Source organism: Liolophura sinensis, chromosome 7 (assembly GCF_032854445.1).
Source record: "Liolophura sinensis isolate JHLJ2023 chromosome 7, CUHK_Ljap_v2, whole genome shotgun sequence".
Classification (NCBI taxonomy): domain Eukaryota; kingdom Metazoa; phylum Mollusca; class Polyplacophora; order Chitonida; family Chitonidae; genus Liolophura; species Liolophura sinensis.
Window position 1 is genome coordinate 47,472,710 of NC_088301.1, and position 20,496 is coordinate 47,493,205.

The 20,496-nt window shown below is 36.9% G+C and overlaps 1 protein-coding gene across 2 annotated transcripts; it reads right to left on the minus strand.

Moving 5' to 3' along the window:
* Nucleotides 1-1,911: 1,911 nt before the first annotated feature.
* On the minus strand, nucleotides 1,912-20,099 carry LOC135470516 (pseudouridylate synthase 7 homolog). 2 transcript variants are annotated; one of them, XM_064749505.1, is made up of 17 exons: nucleotides 20,062-20,099; nucleotides 18,433-18,728; nucleotides 17,942-18,029; nucleotides 17,133-17,237; nucleotides 16,418-16,544; nucleotides 15,989-16,103; nucleotides 14,697-14,774; nucleotides 14,046-14,111; nucleotides 13,698-13,760; nucleotides 13,106-13,231; nucleotides 12,274-12,335; nucleotides 11,547-11,704; nucleotides 6,920-7,058; nucleotides 4,812-4,925; nucleotides 4,409-4,478; nucleotides 3,913-4,064; nucleotides 1,912-2,226 (listed from the first exon to the last, which is right to left on the minus strand). In XM_064749505.1, exons 2-17 carry the CDS (start codon nucleotides 18,702-18,704, stop codon nucleotides 2,099-2,101), a joined length of 1,863 nt encoding a protein of 620 aa, XP_064605575.1. In that variant the 5' UTR covers nucleotides 18,705-18,728; nucleotides 20,062-20,099; the 3' UTR covers nucleotides 1,912-2,098. The 2 variants fall into 2 exon arrangements, with proteins under 2 accessions (XP_064605575.1, XP_064605576.1); XM_064749506.1 differs by lacking the exon at nucleotides 20,062-20,099 and adding an exon at nucleotides 19,877-20,029.
* Nucleotides 20,100-20,496: the final 397 nt, after the last annotated feature.

Here is a 20,496-nt window from a genome sequence, read left to right on the forward strand (position 1 = left end):
TTCGACATGTACACACTAAATCAGCAATGGAATATTCCCCTCAAGCAAATTGAGCTTTACATGTGTGCAAACCCTGAGCTGAATACACGAAGTGCTTTTTCAGTGAGTGATGGGGTTTTTGTGTCGTACTTAACAATTTTTCAGTCACATTACGACGAAGAAGTCTTAAAAGTGCATGTAATGAGCCTCCTTGCGACAGGTGTTGACAGATTTCCACTGCACTGTTATCTAGTCCTGCTTCACTGAGACGACTTACCGATATGGGTTAACCAGTCGTTGCACTATTCCCCTAATGCTGAACGAGGAAGTTACAACTTCCTCTTTTAAGGTCTTGCGTGTGACCCAACCAATGCAGGACTGACCCTCGATTACTGCTATCGATGCTGACACTCTCCCGATTGAGCGCAGTACCTTTAGAGATACCTCCCCTAGCACTTTGTTTAACATTGCTTTCCCTGTTATTGGACGCTCACGCTACGTCTTTACTTTGTAGAGGCAAGCTTGAAAGTGATGTATAGCCTCTTTGTAGTAAATTTATAGGATTAACGAATTACGTCATACTATGGATCTGTACTGTTATGGTGCTTGTTGCGTAACGCAGCGGTTTACCACTTTGATAGTGAAATGGTTTATAGAGCATTCACCTCAATGTCTGGAGACCCTTGGGTCAGGTCATACCAAACACTGGTACTTGCTGCTGTCTCACTTGGTGCTCAGCACTGCAAGGCTAGACTAGGGAACCTGACTAGTTGGCATCGTGTCAGTATAATGTGACTGGGTGGCCAAATGGTTTATACAGCATTCACCTCAAAGTCTGGAGACCACCGTGTTGGGTCATACCAAACACTGGTACTTGCTCCTGTCTCACTTGGCGCTCAGCACTGCAAGGCTAGACTAGGGAATTTGACTAGTTGGCATCGTGTCAGTATAATGTGACTGGGTGGCCAAATGGTTTATAAAGCATTCACCTCAAAGTCTGGAGACCATGGTGTTATCTTCTCATGATACTTCAGCGGCAGCAGCACTTTGGCGCCATGGACTCACCTTCCACAATACTTGTACACATACCTAATGACTTGTCTTCATTGTCAAAAGACTGAAAAATTGTTGAGTACGACATTAACCCTCAAGCATACACACATGTACGTGTATACACATCAGTTACGAGTGAGGTTTTTAGTAACAGTGCTACCAAACTGATTCGTCAAAAATGGAGAGTTAGCTACATGTATATGATCAAAATGAAGTTGAGAGAAATGTTAATCCTGTACCAAACAAAAATTTACAAGTGAATCACAAGAAACTTTTACATCATGGAGGATTTTTTCCCTTCACAGTTTCCACAATACCAAACACTCACGTGTCATATTGTGACAATCCTAGCCAAACTGGAAATGACAATGAGAACCTAGGCTAAGAATGATGTTTATTAATTTATTTCATTGGTGTTTGATGCCATGCTCAATAAAATTTTTTTTCAGGAATGTCAATGGGTTATGAAAACCACCAACATTCACACGATACCTGACACACCTTCAGACAGATTATGGTCAACTGGTTCACCAGTATGGTTACTTTTGGCATTTCTAAAATCAAAGGCAAGACAAGATACTGTAAAACTTCAACATTTTCAACCACTACAGCTTTTTTTTTTCAGTGGAATCTATGCATACAATTATTACGAAAAGGAAGCTAAAAATGATTTGTTTGCGTCATTAAAGATGCAAGCTTCATAAAACTGTGCCAATTATTTCTCCGCACCCCAATGTTCTGTCAGAATGTTTCAAAATACTGACTGCAGAGGCGATTGAAAAGGTTGAAGAATTAGGAAAAACAACATATTATTACCTAATTCCACAGTAAAATATTTAAAAAAAACACAACTAATCATAATGTGTAAAATGTGTTTTGCACTGATTTAATTGCACCTGATGTACAGATTAGGAATGGAAATCATTAGGTCAACAACACATTCAGGAAACAACTGTGATATCAATTTTCACAAGTACTTCACCATGGAGTTCGAACTAAATTAATCAGAATGAAATTGTTTGTAACAGGAGGCTGTACCTGCACACTATCAGGTCATTCAAAAGTCTTATGAGGGATTAAGTGTTGCCTGATATGCACTAGAGGTGTCCACTTTGAGAATGTCTCGTACCGCCATGGTAGCATAACAGGATGTTGGCAGTGACATCTCAATCCGTAAGGCCTTTAATTTTCCATCTGGAAAAATAAGAAACATTCCTATTTAATTGATAATATTTTATGCAGTACATGTACTAAAGCACATTTCACTCTTACTATAGCTGTTTGAGTTAGTGCCATGCTCAAAGACCACTGAAAAGCAAAGTGGGCATCACTGAGTAGACCACTTAAAACTTTGCATTAATATAATTTCACAAATAGGTGATATGACGTTAGAGTTCCCAGATACTGTCAGTATGGCTGATAGTTTCCAAACATTTGAATGCCTTTCAACACTCTCAAAAAATCTGACATAAACGAAAGTATTGTTTCGCATAGTTTTTTGGTTGTCTTTATGATGAACTTCACTTTGTATTTTGGCTTTCTTTTACTTTAGGTGATGGTAGTCAGGTTTATGGGCGAATAGATAGTTGCAGCAAGGCCCGTAATCAGATATATAAGTGGAGAAGATATCACACAAAGGTGACAACAAACATTACAACCACTCTAAATAAGATCATTAGTCTCAAGACTCAGTGTCATAGTCTAAAGTATTCCAGTACTGGGCCCACCACCTATCAACATTTTCCAGGCAAACACTTGAGATACTGGCCCCAGGGTTACACAGAGTCTCAGACTTTCAAGTCAAACTTAGTCTTAACATGCACCATTCCTAAATTTAAATTTAAACTTAGAGATGCCTAAAAATGGGAAAGTATTTTTCATTTCTTAGGCACATTTTATGCATGATTTTCAATAATGGTCAGAAAAACTCAGAATTGCTGTCATCGACGATCAACCTGGGTATGCAGGATCAGCTTAGCAACCTCCCTATTCGGGATCTCTTGGAGATCTGGGAAATCCAGGATTCATTCAACAACTAAGGAACCATCACTAAGACTTTTTAGATATATGAGGAATGCAGGATTCATTCAATAGCTAAGGAACAGTCACTGAGACTTTTTGGAAATCTCAGTCAACAGCTAAAAAACAGTCACAAAGACCTTTCAAAGATCTCAGGAAGGCAGGATTTACTACACAGCTAAGAAACAGTCATTAAGATCTTTTGAAGATCTGGGGAAGGCAGGATTCATTCAATAGCTAAGTCACTAAGACTTAGACATTTTGAAGATCTGAGAAATGCAGGATTCATGCAATCGCCAAAGGACAGTCACAAAGATCTTTTGGAGATCTGGGGAACAGATGATTCATTCAACGGCTAAAGAACAGTGAAGAAGATCGTTTTGAAGATCTGAGGAAAGACTGATTCATAATCAGATCATTGCCTAATTCAGAACTAATAAATACTTGACATTCTACTGACATTTAAGAACAGTAAAATACATTCACTAACCTTGCATGTGCAATTATACACAGTCACTTATTTGTACATAACAATACACGAGTTTAGGCTAAAATATCACATTCACAGAAAGTACGGAATTGTTATCACGACTGGATACTTAATTTGATAAACTGCAAATAAAAAGCGTGGCCGATGTATAAGAATTGCAAAACAAATCATCTAAATATTGAAAGAAATTTCAATACTGATCATAACATTACATGACTGTATATGAAACAAACAGGTTGTTGCAAACAGTTTGTAAGATGAATGGTGACACTACTATCTGGTTTAACTTGTAGGTCCAGTCAAATATTGACCTAAAAATTCAAAAAAAAGAAAAAAGAAAATGTTTCAATTTCAGTGATCTGCATAATTACCATCAGGTGATTCTTGCACTGATACACCATTGAGAATGTCCAGATCACCAAGCACAAGGGGAACTGTTGGATCGTCATACCTGCTACATGACCACTGCAAGTTTTCCGGTTTCACAATCAGTTTTCTGTATGCTCCACGAAGGGAATAATCTCTAAAATTGAAGAGTAATTTAAGAGTAAGTGCAAAATACATTTTCCGTTTTTTACAATACATCTGATGTCTGTACCTTCTATAGAATCCTAATACATTTGATGTATTTCTCCTAACAAAATAGAATACAAGCTTTCAGGTCGACTATAAAATTGTCAGGTTTCCACATTTTTTCTCTAATGTTAACAAAAGGTATAATTTTTAAAATTTATGCTCTAAATATATTTTCAATTAATTACACCACATTTGATGCTGGCTCTTTTTTGTACTGAGAGATGCTGAGATCATAATAGTACACAATGTACACAGATAAGGTTATCATGCATGCACTATCAAAAAACTTACTTGTTTTTATGTCTGAATTGCTCCAGGCTTAATCCATCATCCTGAAGCATTTGTTTGTACCATTCTGCAACTGTAGTGTAAAAACAAGACGAAGATGAGTAAAGAGAACTTGAGCAATCTGAACATGACTAGTCCCCACAGCCATGGTAAAGAACAACAACAAATTTAAGAGCCATAAAGGTTCAATACCAACCTAAAAATATTCTCTTTAAAAACCATATTTTTATTTGTGAATGTGTCGTTTGAATAGCACAATAATGCTGAAGAATATAACTTCATACAAAATGTCACAACAGTATGCGCCTTGTTTGTGCTATTGCCCTCATTTTCAAATGAACATGTAACACACTGGTCAATTAACATTTTACTCCCTCCATCCAACATGAGCCCTGAACCATTTTACCTTCATTTTCTGGAAGAGTGACATCATATCCAGGAAGAGGCAGAACCACATCACCAATCCCATAATTTTCCACATTATCATCAGTCATAACTAATGGTGGGACAATTTCATCTTCTACAACACATGGAAGTTTATTACAGTCATGTAAATATGATTAAATTTCCTTTGTGTTCAAGTGATAACAAATATTTGATCAAAGCCTTTTTCACACAAAGTTTGAGCTGGATGCAACTTTTAGTGTTAACAAAACACATGCAGACCTTACTTGTCCCCACCCATCTTCAGGTTTTTTTAAAGGTGAATACCAAAAGAAACTATTTCTTTATTTGATTGTTGCTGAGATCAGTTGTATGGGTGGGGGAATGCAGAGTGCCAGGTGTAAACCATTGACCTTTCACAAGTTACTGACAAATTTTCCCACACGTGCCATAAAGATAAGGGCACCATGTTGAAGGACAACATAAAAAGTCAAGTGGTTTTCAAAAAAGTTAACAATGGAGATTCCTAAAAATTTTAAATGATTAGTGTCCAGATTTCTTATCTATTCATAATTAGCTACCCCTGAATATATTGTCAAACTTAGTGTTAAAAAAAAAAAAAAATGGGTACGTTAATCGGAGTACCCTAAATCCCCCTAAATTTCGTCTACAAAAGTGCATTATTAGAGGCAAATAAATGCCAAACAATATCATTTCTGGAGCTGAAACATACCTTTTTCTAGAAAGATATCTATCATAATACCTTCCAAACCAGTCTTAAACCACTTTTCCAGAGTCATTAGAATTCCCAGAATGCAGTAAATTGAGTGAGTTAGTCACGGACGAAATTTAAGGTCATTTACGGTAACTTGGCACTTAAAATCACTACATAATGAGGCTCGTTTTATGCATCTTCCCGCGAACACTCGACAGTCTCCACCAAAATACGTCATACAAGTCCAACCTTTATGAGCTGTGAGAGCATTGCCATTTAGATCAGGGTTAAACAAAAGCTACATGTACAAGAGTGACAGCTAACAGCCTTATTGAAGGTATCCAATAAATGGTTTGCTGTTCTGCATATGGTTGTAAAGACTGGTCGTCGAAAGACTCTGGAGTTAATTTTTTCAAGTTTCCAGAGGATTTGACACTCGGGAAGGCATGGATTTACAGCACAAGATGGAAAGCAGGATCTTGTACCCACCAAACACGGATATGTTCTGCTCTAGTCATTTTACAGCTGAAATCTACTAAAGGAATAGAGCTGAATTTCCACAAAGGTACCTGCACACAGTAGTTATAGAATACTGTTGAATGACATAAAAACTGATAGTAATGTCATTAATGCTGGCGTCCACATCATACATGTATTGATTTTGTACACGACCAAAGACCTCTATTGGCATAGGTTTTTCGGAATGGCGACAATAACATGTACCAGTAGTTGTCATCGCATACAAGTCTGAATTTAAAATCCCTCAGGGAACAAAGTGATATTTGTTGTGAAGTGGACAGAGGGAAAGAATAGTAAATAAATATTAAATATTAAAATAAACACACGGCATGTATAATGTAACACATGATAACATGATAACACATGATAAATCTATAGTTTGCCAGTCCGTACTGCCAGTGGAAATGTCTGGACAAAGATCAAATTCAACTTCTGAACAATCGGAATCTGAAGTCTGGCCAGAGATGTCAGTGTCATAAATCCGAACTTTAACATCATTCTACTAGGGCTTGCAATTGATAGAGCAGTATACATGTACTTGCTTCTGTGTAGCTAGAATCGATCTAGAAAATGACATCATTATGATACGAATTCCTAGGTTGTTTAGGCCAGCTAGACTTGTGTTGGCCATCTATGACCGCTAAGTGGTACAGGGTGGCCGGCTGGAGATTGGCTAGGGTAGTAAATTTATTGTTTTTGGTTGATTTAAAGTCATTATTATGCTTCTCAGAAGCCATCCCGGTAATATACTGTTTTAACAGGTTATAATCTTTATAACAAGGACCAGCTAAATCTGGACACTAATCCTTTCAATAAACCCCAGTCTAGCACAATGAAATGATGAAAATTTAGTCATAGTGATGTTGACAGTGACCAATGAAATTTTGGTAACAAACCTGCCGCAGTGTTTTTAGGCTGTACCAGATCACCTTTAACTGGTCTCAGGCCTAGCTGTTTTATTCTCCTGGACACAACAGTGTTCCACACAAAGGACTGATAGCTGTGCACATACATAGTACGAGTGTTTCTTGGAATCTGTAACACATTCATGAGAAATATTTTGAGCATAATTTTAGAGCTAGCAATTTTATTTACTGAACAAATATCACATATACATCAGCACTCAAGGACTGAAGAACTAAATAAAGCTTGTTTAAAAGAAATCATACATGTACCTCCAAATGACTCTAAAGGGAATAAAAACCACAGTAGAACTGCAGTAGCTCACCTGATTGAGCAGTTCATAAAACTCGATAATGTTCAAGTCAAGTTAACAAACAACCATCCGCAAGTTACTGGTAGACCTTCAAATACTGACTTGTAAACCAAAATAAAATGAAATGACATCATCATATATGTCAGGAATTCACAGATATTAACTATGTGAAATATAGAGCTGTACAGAAATATAAGTACAACATCACAATAATGAAATGTGTCTTCAGCTTGGCATTTAGCTGTATGCATGAAAAGCATCATTCAGCACTACGTCCCTGAATGTGATTAACGATGAACATAAAAAAGAACGCTCAAACTTTCATTATTATTAAGCATGCAGATGTTTAGATGTTCTAAAAGATATACAAAGTTTCTGAGAAATTGTTGAAATAGTTTCACAGGAGTTACATACACAAAATCTGCATACCCTTAAATCTTCAGCCTTTGCACCAATATTTTGAAACATTCTGAGAGAACAATGGTATGTAGAGAAATAACCTGCACAGTTTTATGAAGCCTTCATCTTAAGTGACATAAATAAATCATTTTCAGCGTCAATTTCATAATAACTGCTTGCATTAATTCCAAATTAAAAAGTGCTTTTGTGGTTGAAAAGGTCACGATCTACAATACATGAAAATTCATTATTGTATTAAGAAAACAAGAATAATTATGAAAATAATTCCTGTATTGTAATTAATCTTAAAGATAATCCCCAACAAGTTTATTTTCACACTAAATGTTCCCTAGACACAAAATTTATGCTATGTAAGCCTGTAAACTTACATTTTTTTAAACAAGTATTGCCGAATCCACGCATTAAACCTACCCACTGTTTGCTCTTCCAGAAGCCGCTGTATGCCTTAACCTATAATTACTGCTGCGTGTATACCTTTTAATTAGCACCCTGGAAATCATATAAGTAAAATGGTTTTACAACAAATATATTTAAAGATGGGCTACCAGAGTTGTATTAGATCCTGAAAAAGCGGGTGCAGCAGAGCATCTGAGCACCGATTTTCGCTCACATACCTGCCATGCAGATGACACAAACGTGCTCCCAGTCCAATTTTTATAGCCAAGTCAAGTAATATCTGCTGCGACACGAGGATCCCCCAGCAGATTGTAAGTTGCAGAGATGACGACAGTCTGTCATTAATACTGGTGAAAGTAACAATGGAGCTAATCTTTTATGTTTCCAAAAACTATAAGGTTTGAATTCTATTGAAACGGCAATTAGAAACACACAGAAATGCCAATTTAAATTTTGTCTAGGTTCGCATTTTAGGTCCCTACGGCATGTTATAGTGTCCTTTGGGTGAGGTGTGAATTGAGCTGGAGGGCCACCCTGTAGCCTCGTGGCTGTTGTAAGTGAGTGAGTGCGTGCTTGGGGTTTAACGTCGTACTCAACAATTTTTCAGTCATATGACGACGAAGGAATCATTAGGGTGCATGCACGTGTAATGTGCCTCCTTGTTGCAGGACGGATTTCCACCGCTCTTTTATTTAGTGCTGCATCACTGAGACGACTTACTGAAGGCAAGTAAGCCGCACCGCCCGAGCCATTATACTGATATGGGTCAACCAGTCGTTGCACTATCCCCTTCATGCTGAACGCCAAGCGAGGAAGTTACAACTTCCTCTTTTAAAGTCTTAGGTGTGACTCGACCAAGGATTGATCCTGGATCTACCGGTCCCGAAGCGGACGCTCTACCAACTGTGCTATCCGGGCCGGTCGTGTGGCTGTTGTAGGGCAAAGGCTATAGCGGCTCCCCACAGTTTGTGACACGGTCTGCTGTATCAAACAAATATGTAGCTAAACAACTTCTACATTCAGGGAGTGAAAATTCGGACGTCTTCTCTTTTTCTTTGGGGGGGGGGGGGGGGGGGAATATAATAAGATTTGTCCTTCGTTTTTTTCTTTCAGAAGGTACATGCATGGCTGATACGAATACGATCAAGTTCCCTGTAAATCAAAGGGCATTTTTACATGAGATCTGCTCCTTATTTTCTCAATCTGTGGCATTTTTAAGTCATGTATGAAGCTTTACCGTATCCTGCCTCTTGTGTTATTGAGGTCGCAAGCCCCACTTAGACATGGAATAATCTCAAAATTAGCTCTAAAAGTAAAAAGTAGCGATTGTCTCCTGTGTTCTCTGTGTTGTGCACAAGGCGAAGACTCAGATGCCTACTGAGAATGTACTGCTGTGATGTCATAAGATCAATGGTAGCTCTATCATAGTGGAGCAGATTTTCTAAGGTTTGATCACCAAATTCTGCCGTTTTTCTGCTGTTTTCAACATTTTATCTAATCAGAGTCAATTCATCAAACCATCTATCTGCAGTGTGGAAAGCGCAGCACTGAGGATCTACTGTAAGCATCCACAAGTTAAGACTATAAGGAAGATGTGTATAAAGTTTCATGGAAATAAGTTTCGGAAGAGTTGTATGGACAAAATCTGAATACACAGAAAAGTACCATTACCATTATGTTCTAAATGGAGGTAATTATGAAAAGCAGAATAAACTTAAGTACATGCACAAGTTTGAAACGTTTGGGAGGCGATGCATGGACAAAATCGTGTCTACAGATGGACAGGCAGGGCGATTCCGATGATGCCCTCCCCTCCTTCACTAACTTTACTGAGAGAGAATTAATATTCAAAAAAAAAAAGACATAACTTTTATTGCTGTGAAAAAAAAAAGGTTAACCTTCTGCATATCTACACTTCCACACCATACCTTACATAGGTGAGCTATCAAAACAAAGCTTAGCCTTCAATCCATATATTAAAGACCATTATGCAGGAGTTGGAAAAAAGAAATGAACTGCACACCAGCAAGGGCACCACCACCTTTCCCCCTCTCACAATACCTCTCCATACTTTGTACAGGCAACCTAAAAACTTTATAATTTCCTTTCAAAAGATCTGGAGATAGGGCAATATTTGTGTAAATTAAGCTGATCACATGTAATATGGAAACAAAGTACAGACTGTACTTTTACTATTGCCCACAGACAGTTCACATTCATCTTTTACAGAGATACAACAGTTACAAAACTGTTTTAATAGAGATAGAGCCATGACTAAAATGGTGATAGTAATACCGATGATGCTAACTATTATTCAAATTACTGCAAGGATTGATTTATTTAGTTATTTATTTGATTGGTGTTTTACGCCGCACTCAAGAATATTTCACTACAGGACGGCAGCCAGCATTATGGTGGGAGGAAACTGGGCAGAGCCCGGCGGAAACCCACAACTACCCGCAGGTTGCTGCAAGACCTACCCATGTACGGCCGGAGAGGATGAAAGCATGAGCTGGACTTGAACTCACAGCGACTGCACTGGTGAGAGGCTCCTGGGTCATTACTCTGAGCTAGCGTGCTTATCAACTAAGCGATGGAGGCCCTCTGCAAGGATTGAGCTAATAGGACCAAAAGGCACACATATGACCCCAAATAATTATCTTAGCAAAATTTTATGAATGTCCTTTGAGTAGGTTTAGATATTAGGCATAGGGCACATGTATGAGTCAGCAATGATCATCCCAGAAAGAGATTATGAATTTGTTAGATAGATTCTGAGATATGCCGACAGAAAGGGACAAATTTAAGCCTTGAAAGTGAACTATTTAATATGTACATGTAACTTAATACAAAGATCTTCCTGAAAAGGCCCAATGATCATGCCAGCAAGAGATCATGAATTACATGTGAATAGGTTTAGATGGACACTAACAGCAAGGCAGGGGGAGTAAATACCTTCGGGCATAAATAGTTGAGGAGTAAACATAAAATAAGCCATCATCTTATGACTTTTGAGTACAATACATAACTAATACTTGAAATAAAACATAATGAAGCTTAATACAGACTTCAAAAACAGAGCGATTGCAACAAATTGACTTAAACGTATGTAAAGATGCCAAAAATTATGTGGACTGTGCCAAATACAAGGTAAAAATAACATGTCAGATTTTGTTATTTTCAATCAGCACGGCTTTGTAAATTTAAAGAAATTGTAGCTTATAGACGATGCTTTGAAACCCATTTCCATATGTTCAGTCATTCAAGACTTTAATCTATTGTGTTTCTTTTGAAATTCCAAAGAAAATATAATTTGAGGCTTTTGTTCTCTTAAACAAGTAAAATACATATACTGGGTAATTTGGAGCATACGTTTTATTTTGGCTTTCCTTTCCCTGTCCAAAACCACTTTTGGCAAATTAGTAGCAATACCAAGGCACACCAGGATTACAGACAAGTCGATATCAGAAAAATGAACATGATTGGCTCACCATACTCAGTGCTCCAGCATAATTGTTTGGACCCATCTTCACCAATCCACGCAGCAAACTTTGCTCTATACATTTATGCTTGCACACCAAAGACAAGGCCTTTTTAGCATCAAGGGTTTCCCACCACACACGTCGGCACTCTGCCATCTCAGCGTCATCTGAAGAAGAATTTATTTGTTTGGATGATATATAGTACCAAGAACAAAACACAAAACCTTGTCTTAGACAGTCACAGTTCATCTTGGATAAACTCAAGTGTACTGTTATCAACTTTAGTTTTCAAATATTTTCACTGTTTCAATTTTTTCAGAGTGATCACAATGTCATATATAAAGAGAAGAATTCATATTTGTAAACTCTCGTCCTTAATGTCCTGAGAAAACCACCAAACTTTTGCAAGATAAATTTTTCCTGAAAGACATATTTGTGGAAGGCCAATGGTAACAAATGAAGTTCATGTAACATCGCCTGAAAACCTTTGCAAACGCTTTAGACGACTTCAACATTGACACAAATGAACAATGCAGCAAAGGCATATTAAAAATTCCCTTTCATTGGCTGCTACAGAGCCAACACTTCCTGTATCTGTGCAACTGGGGACCTTTGCCAGCTGAAGTAAATTGGTCTTAAACTGTGTAATCTACTTTTCAGGCCCCTCTGTACGATGACAGAGGGCAAACTGATGAAGTATAACTACTATAGTATGGGTGAAATTAAGTATATGTACCTTCATTTCTTGGTTTCAGAATCATTTCCACAGCTTCTTGCCATCGACTGCACATCAAAGCCCTAAGCCCAAAAATTAAATCTCTATTTGCCTAAAAAAATGCACTTATGGAGACATATGTCATAAAACATTAATTTTGGTTGAAAATCCATTATTCATGTTCAAAAGTATAGGTCAAATGCAGTCATGATACCTTTAAGCGAAGAAAATAAAACTACTCAAACCAGTCTGTGACCATATTTCATTAGTTTTACCTTCACAAAATATGATTCTGAGAATGTGTTTTTATCTCCCAACAGAATTGTGATTATGTCCTTACAACATTTATTCATTTATTTGATTGGTCTTTTATACCATACTCAAGAATATTTCACTTATAAGACGGCGGCCAGCATTATGGTGGGTGGAAACCGGGCAGAGCCCTGGGGACCCCACGACCATCCGCAGGTTGCTGAGAGACCTTCCCACGTACGGCCGGAGAGTAAGCCAGCATGAGCTGGACTTGAACTCACAGCGACCGCATTGGTGAGAGACTCCTGGGTCATTATGCTGCGCTAGCGTGCTAACCAACTGAGCCACGGAGGCCCTCCGCTTACAAAATTATACTGGAACTTAAAAATCCACATTCTGAGTGTTGACCTTGATCAGTCAAGCCATCCACTATCCTTGTTCAATTTGATCGGATTAATTTCGAACAAACAAACAGCCAGACAACAAACATCAAACCTAAATAAGAGTATTCTTATACTTTTTTGCTTGGTTGGTTGGGGTTAATCACAGACTTTTGGAAGAATACCTAAAACATTTGTAGCATATATTCATGAACTTCTACCTGCCAATGTGATGTGTAGGAACAGATGTTGTACCAAATCTCTGCATTCCGTAATAGTTTAGAAATCCCATTTCAGCCAATGAGTTCAAGGCAGATTCAATCTGATCATCTGTACCCGTGACTTGTCTAAAGGAGAAATCAGAAACCTGCTTAGAGGTACATATCACATGGATGTAGGGCACTCAGTACAAGTAACAGGTGCACCATAATGCATGTATCAATGTAAATGTAAATTACACAGTTGACCATTCGTTTGATTTTGTGCACATTCCACACAGAGGCTACCTGTGAACATTTATTTTCCAACATTACATTTATAATTTTTGGTTCAATCCAGCAAAGTTAACATTTTTGACTAAAGTCAAAACTTTACATCCCAAGATGTTGGAGATGCTTCACAAAAAATATACTTTTATCAGTCAACACAGAATAATGCCTTCAGAATATGCATAAGTAAACACCTTGAAAACATGAAAAAAGGTTGAAAAATTACACTATTGAAAATACAAAGATGGGATTTAAGGGAGAAGTCCTGATGAATTTATTTACAATTACATAACAATCTGGACAAAGTATACTTCTATAAACCCACCTGAGCACAATTGTAAATTTGTTTCCCCGAAGCTCTCCAAGATGGAGAGGTTTTTGGCAATATCTACAATCATACAAGAATATCAGAATCATGCAAATAAAGTAAATCTTCCAAATAGTTAGTATTGAAACTATTCCTTAAAGGTAAGCCTAACTTTTTGAAGATAAATCTGAAATGATTTGTTAATTTATGTTCAACAGAACACTTGAGAATATTTCACTTGTACTATCGAAGCAGTCAGGCTTTTGGGTGGAGAGAACAATGGCCAATAATCTTTCCAAATGAATGTACTGGCAATTAGATTACACTGTAAAAATGTTTTCATTAAATGCCAGAATCAGAAATTACCTAAAATTCCCCATCGCCATGTTTCTCAATGATTTGTTTACGCCTTTTAAAACATCGGCAGTCACCCTGAAAGAAAATACAACAGCCTTTGTAATCTGATCACTACATACAGCATCTACAGGTTGTGATCACAGAAATAAACAGTGTCCAACTTAAAGCCATAAATGAATTCTTAATTTCAAAAGAAAAATTCTGAATTTATAAGAATTTAGAATTTGAAAGAATTTATAACCTACACTAGACATTCAAAACATACGCACTGATCATGCTGTTTTCAAACTTGATCTGAAGATACACAAAATCAATCAAAATTTTATCGATTATGATATGTTTTGAAAATGAGTGTGAATATTCCTAAAGTGAACCTGCATGCAATATTTTATCACAAGCTGACAATATTGGAGCACCTATAGCATGGACATCAAAGACCAAGACAGAGAGAAGGCTGGGAAAGACCAAATTATTACCGTCTTCCTTTTATGCAAGCACTGGATAAAAGAACAAAGAAAAACACAATATTCTCTTTATTTCATTAAGATCCAAGTGACACTTTCCAAGCTACTGTATGGTAGTAACAAGGTTATTTCAAACAGACTTGCTCCATAAATAAAGCGAGTTCGTGAAAACTGTTGACAAATACTGTTGAGTTACCTATATGCTGTGACCTCTTGAGAAGTTTTGGCTCTCCTATCTTTTGTACCTGCATAGGAAAACAAGTTGGGTTTCACCCTGTGAAGAGAGTAAATAATTTTAATTCAACACTGTGTGACTGATAGAGTTCAATTTAAACATTGGGACCTGGTTGTTCATAACTGTTTTAACACTTAACACCAGATTTAACTTCAAGCCAAAAAACAAATTGGGTCCCTACATCATTTGTGATTCTATATTGCCGTTGGCTGATCAGACAGGTTAAAATGTTGACATACACTTGTCATAGCTGCAGACCATGCTCACAAGGGGTATGTGAGATTTAAACCCTGCACAGTAATTCTCAGCTTAGATTTACATATGTAAACCACACTGGCTTTCCATTTGATAAATATCATAGAGAAAAATCATTATCCTAGTGTTGGGAAATGTAAATGGGGATTTAAACCATGGGTGTGAAATTTTAAAATTAAACCTGCTGCTGTTATACTTGACTTTGGACAACTGGTTGCTGAGTTTAGCTAAAAATTTATATACAAAATAAGACTGAAATATGACTTAAGTATCATTGTTAGCTAATACACTTGTGAACAACTGAGCCCTATTGTGTCATAGAGTGAAAGAATTAGCGTCTTACCAGGACCCTGACAAGCCCCCAAACCTACAAATAACCTAAACCACAGGTAAGAGCAAAGCTGAACAGAATCTATAAGAAGTCTTGACACTAGAGCTGATATGTTATCTTAAAATATGAGACACACAACATTTGACAAGTAATTATTAAATTTATTTCTTGTTTAACACCATGCTGCTGAAATCTTTACTCGTACAAGGATGTTATGTTTTATGAGTGGTGGACACCCTAGTACCTCAACTAAACCACAAAACTTTCTCACAAATTTTCCCATATGTGATACAGAAATATGCACACCATAGCAGTGAAAGACGTGCTCTTTTCCAGACATCAGACTGCGAAAAAAGTGAGGTTGACCACTTCTAATAGAGTGGGGGAATCCTCAAAGGCCACCCAAAGATATGCCTCTGAATAACGCGGTCACAAACTCAGCTAACATGCAAAAAGTTTGCTTTACAATGAGCCAGGTGCCAAAGCCATTTTTTTTTTTTTTTTAATTTTATTATAGGCCTTGTACACCATCCCTGAAAGATCTTGGACGTAAATATTTTATTTTACCAAATGACCACCCCTAAAACTTAAATTGTCTATTTCAGGTTTTATTACATATGTATATCTATTCACAAAGACAAAAAGCATCGTTCAAATCAAACCTCACCTTATTAGTTTTGCAATGAGGTTGAGAGCATCCATAGTGTCCTTGTTTTCCTTGCTAAGAACAAATTTACAGTAGTCTCCTCTACCCTGTGGCCACCTTGTCCTTCGCTGATCAGCTGAAATATTAAACTCGGCTCATCAATTTCAATTTGTACACATGAAACAGAATTATACCCCTTTGATAACACTTTTAAAAAGTTCATGTAATGAAATCCAGGAAGCAGATGCACACCTTGTGCAGACCGACCCATGGATGAGTATTGGGGAGTTGTGCTGAAAAAGCTCTACTTTTGGCATATTCCATATCTTCAAATAGGACGATAACCTGAAAAACAATACATGGAAATCTACCAAAAAAAACAAAACACATTACTAATGTCGAAATAAATACACTAAATTGATCTGTAACTGATTGAGGATTTTGTAATACCTGCAGATTTGAGTGTGACTTTGATCAGTTTCTGTAATCCATCTTCTTCTGTGGTACTTTCCAATCCTGGGTAGTTAGTCCGTATTGCTTTATGAATTTGAGTACGTTCCTCTTTGCTATCACTGACCTTCACAAATCAACAAAAATATAAAAAGATACACACAGTAACAAGATACTTGCTCCTGCACAAATTTTCTTTATTTTCATTTCAAATTCATTTATTTTATCTAGGGTATGTATATTACCACATTTCATGCTGATTTCTCTCAAATTTGCTTTGTGTTGAAGTAGCTTATTTAGTATCACAACCAAAGCATGGTTCAAATATGGTCATTTTATATTTATTTATTTATTTGATTGGTGTTTTACGCCATACTCTAGAACATTTCTCTTGTCTGACGGTGACCAGCATTATGGTGGGAGGAAACCACGCAGATTCTGGGGGAAACCATCCACAGGTTGCTGACAGACATTCCCATGTACCGCCAGAGAGGGAGCCAGCTGATCACGGTATACTGCTTATGTTTGAACCCCATGCCCCCAACCCTCCACTTGATCTGCTTCTGATCCTGATGTATAAATTATATACATATGATACAATGAAACATATATATTATTACAGAATGTGGATCATTTTGTAAAGTCACTAAATTGCCCCAGAATTCTAAGGAAAGGAAATGCTCTTTATCTATTTTGTACATGCATACTTACATACCTTTATATACACGGCCTCTGCCATGTTTTTACTGTCAAGTAATGCCTGCAGCTTTGCTTTGTCTTCATCTGGAATACAGTCTACATTTGATGAGGAATCGGTCTCCTAAAACAGTGCATCAACTGGCTCAACAACAACCTGACAAGATGTTTTATTTTCATTGAATCTGCCTCCTGATTACATTAATAACTAATAACTGCTCAATCCTCTGTTGGGAGACTTTTAGCTCCATCTAAATACACATACGTATAACCAATGGAAATTGGACTTTAATGGTGCTCTTTTTTTGTTTATATGATTGCTGTTTTAATAGTACCATACTGAAGTAAGTTTTTAAGTTAAGTTTTTCACTTAATGTTTATTTTAAACTTTTCATATTATGGGTGGAAGAAACCTGAGTTACCAAAGTAAATCACTAACCTTTGGCAACTTACTAACAAACTATCCCAAGTGTGATACACAGATATGCACACCATAACGCTGCAGAAAAAACAGTGACAGCTGGATTCCCTTGTATCAATGAGCAAAACACTTTCACATTTTGACCTATCAGGTCTCTGTAATTGGGGAATTCCCTTTCCCAGGTCAGACTTGAACCTGCAACTCATGTCTCCTTGTGACTGAAAAGTAAGCATCTCAACTAATCCACCACAGCCCTCTCCTTCATAAATAATATGTACACTTATGACCATTCTGATTATCTAAAAAGTCTAATAAAGCCAAATAGGCAGAATCAATTAAATGTTTCTACATTTAAAATGTTTTAAATGTTTAACTCTTGAAATCAGTTTCTGTATTTCAGATTTTACCTGACTTTCTGCTTTAGGTATAGAAAAGTCTAGTAGCTTCACCACATGGCCATCCAAGGCTATTTCATTGACAATGAAATCTGAGTACCTGTGAGAAATACATTAATTAATTTGAACAATACAAATAATTAATTTGAACAATCCCATCACTAAGAACTTAACACAAAAATGTAAACATCATAAAAATATCTTTAAGTTATTTCCCAATGTTATAATTTACTGGTGTCATTGACAGATCAGACCATCAATGGAGCTCAAAGTTTTTATAATTACTAGGACTTGTGTTTTATAATTTACAGGTGTCACTGAAAGATCAGACCATCCATGGATCTCAAAGTTTTTAGATATTAACCCTCTTCATTCCTGAGACTAACAGGTGACAGTGACTTCTGGCAGTATGTCAGCCATTTAGTAGCTAATGCTGAACTCAGCTTACTAAGTACACATGTTTATATGTTAGCTATTACTGAGTGACTAAAAGCCATACTTGCCTTTGTTTCAGAATGCCACTGAACCCTTTGTGATGGCTAATATATTCTGTGATTCCAACATCTCTCTCTTTGAGCCTCAGGTCTGTGTTATATCCATCTGGAATTTGCCTTTTTTCACTGTTACCTGAGACATCAGATGCTGCAGTCACATCCTGCTTTATGTTGGGTATTTCTGAATCATCAATTTCAGAAGTTGTGCCGAGCCTAGCCTCTGTAGATTTTTCTTCACATATCTCATCAAGCTTCTGTCTTTTCACAGGTGTTGGATCCATTGTTGTAGATGTTTGATTCCTTCACTGTCAAGTAAATTCTATCTATGAAAACTTCTGTTACACATCAGAAACCAATCACAAGGAGACTGCACTAACAGCCACATACATGTACACTAGCATTGTTGACTGCTTGCAATGAATGGTGAAATCAACAAATTCTCTGTTCCAGGCCCAGATTTGAACCTGTACCTTTTGCATCTCACTGGCTGAAAGTCTGTATTGTAATGCATGGTGACCAGAGATCAGGAACTAAACTGTAGAATGTCACACCCTGGGAAATCCAATCAATGTGTCATTTGTGTATGAAATTTGAAATGACTTAATTTTGAACTATTCAGATGAATAAGTTACTTTTTATACTTCCATATTCTTACATGTTATTATCTTTCACACCATATCCACATACATAAATCTCCTAAAGAAACTTTTAATCAGCTGCTTACACATTCTGAATTTGGCCAATTACAAATACAGCAGTTTATGGTTAAAAGAATTTGTATAATTATATACAGAACTTGCATAAATGAAATGCAATGCACTTTTTTTATTATGCATCATTTGCTCCTGTTTAACTGTTTGTATGTCCTTCAACCATATAGTAAATTTTAATTAAGCTGCTTGCACAAAGTGTCAGTAAAGTTATCTTGATAGAATTTTTGCCAGCCAAGTGATGTAGACTTTGACTAGAGAAGACGTCTTTATAGTAACCATGGAAAAATTACATGTATTTCTATGGCATCTATATATGTGTGTGTTGTCTTTCAATTAATGATTTTATTTATTTATTTGCATCATTTATTTCTTTATTTGATTGGTGCTTTACTCTATATTCAAGAATATTTCACTTACACTTAAGCCAGCACTATGGTGAGAATTTATTTTTACTGTTGGGGAAGGATTTTCAGACATAAAAAAAGTGACAAAGATGACTATAAAAAGCCTTCAAAAACCTACGAGTACATTTGAGGAAGGCACTGGGTGAATTCAAGTCTGGAAATGGTTGTCCACTTAAACTTTCCACTTAAAGACCCATATAATATTAGCGAGATTGGAATGGAAATGTGAACTTTTTCATTTTTCTGGTGACATAGGTACAGATTTATAACTAGGTTCCATATAATGCCCATGCGCGGCCATGCTGAACTCAACCATAAAGGTAAAGTAAATTCTACCTCCGTGACTTAACTAAGTAGTTCAACAACAACGACGCATTATTAGTCCAACACTGAGAACGATGATTTAAACCCGAACAATGACAGGTCGTTATTTGGTTTGCCGGAATAAACACAATCTACACAACAACAAGTGCACTACAGCATGTGAGAGAGACAACGAGGTAAACTTTCAATCTGTGTACCACTTATCAATGTTGAATTTCCCTGACACAGTCAGCCATCCACGAGATGTGGAATACGCATGCTCTGCAGTTAAGAACGCGTGGATGTTGGCCACGCCCACTCGGTCACCACATTTGACAGCTGAAAACCACACCCCTTCCTCTGAGTGAAAAGGTGGTCGAATTTGCGAGTGATTGTACTTTAATACATCCATTGAAGTGGCAAGTGGGGCATTCTTTGAGAGAGACGATGATATTCCCCGAAAATTTCTCCTTATCAGTGCGGTGGTCATGAACCCTTTACAATACAAAATCAAAACACCATCACTTTAGGTTTTTAGGTCACAGCATTTGAAAGCTTAGTCGACCATAAACATTGTTTGTTTGATTCCAGGTGATGCATTATTACTTAAGTTAAATTAAACGTTGAGGTCTGTTTTCAATAATTTCTGATAT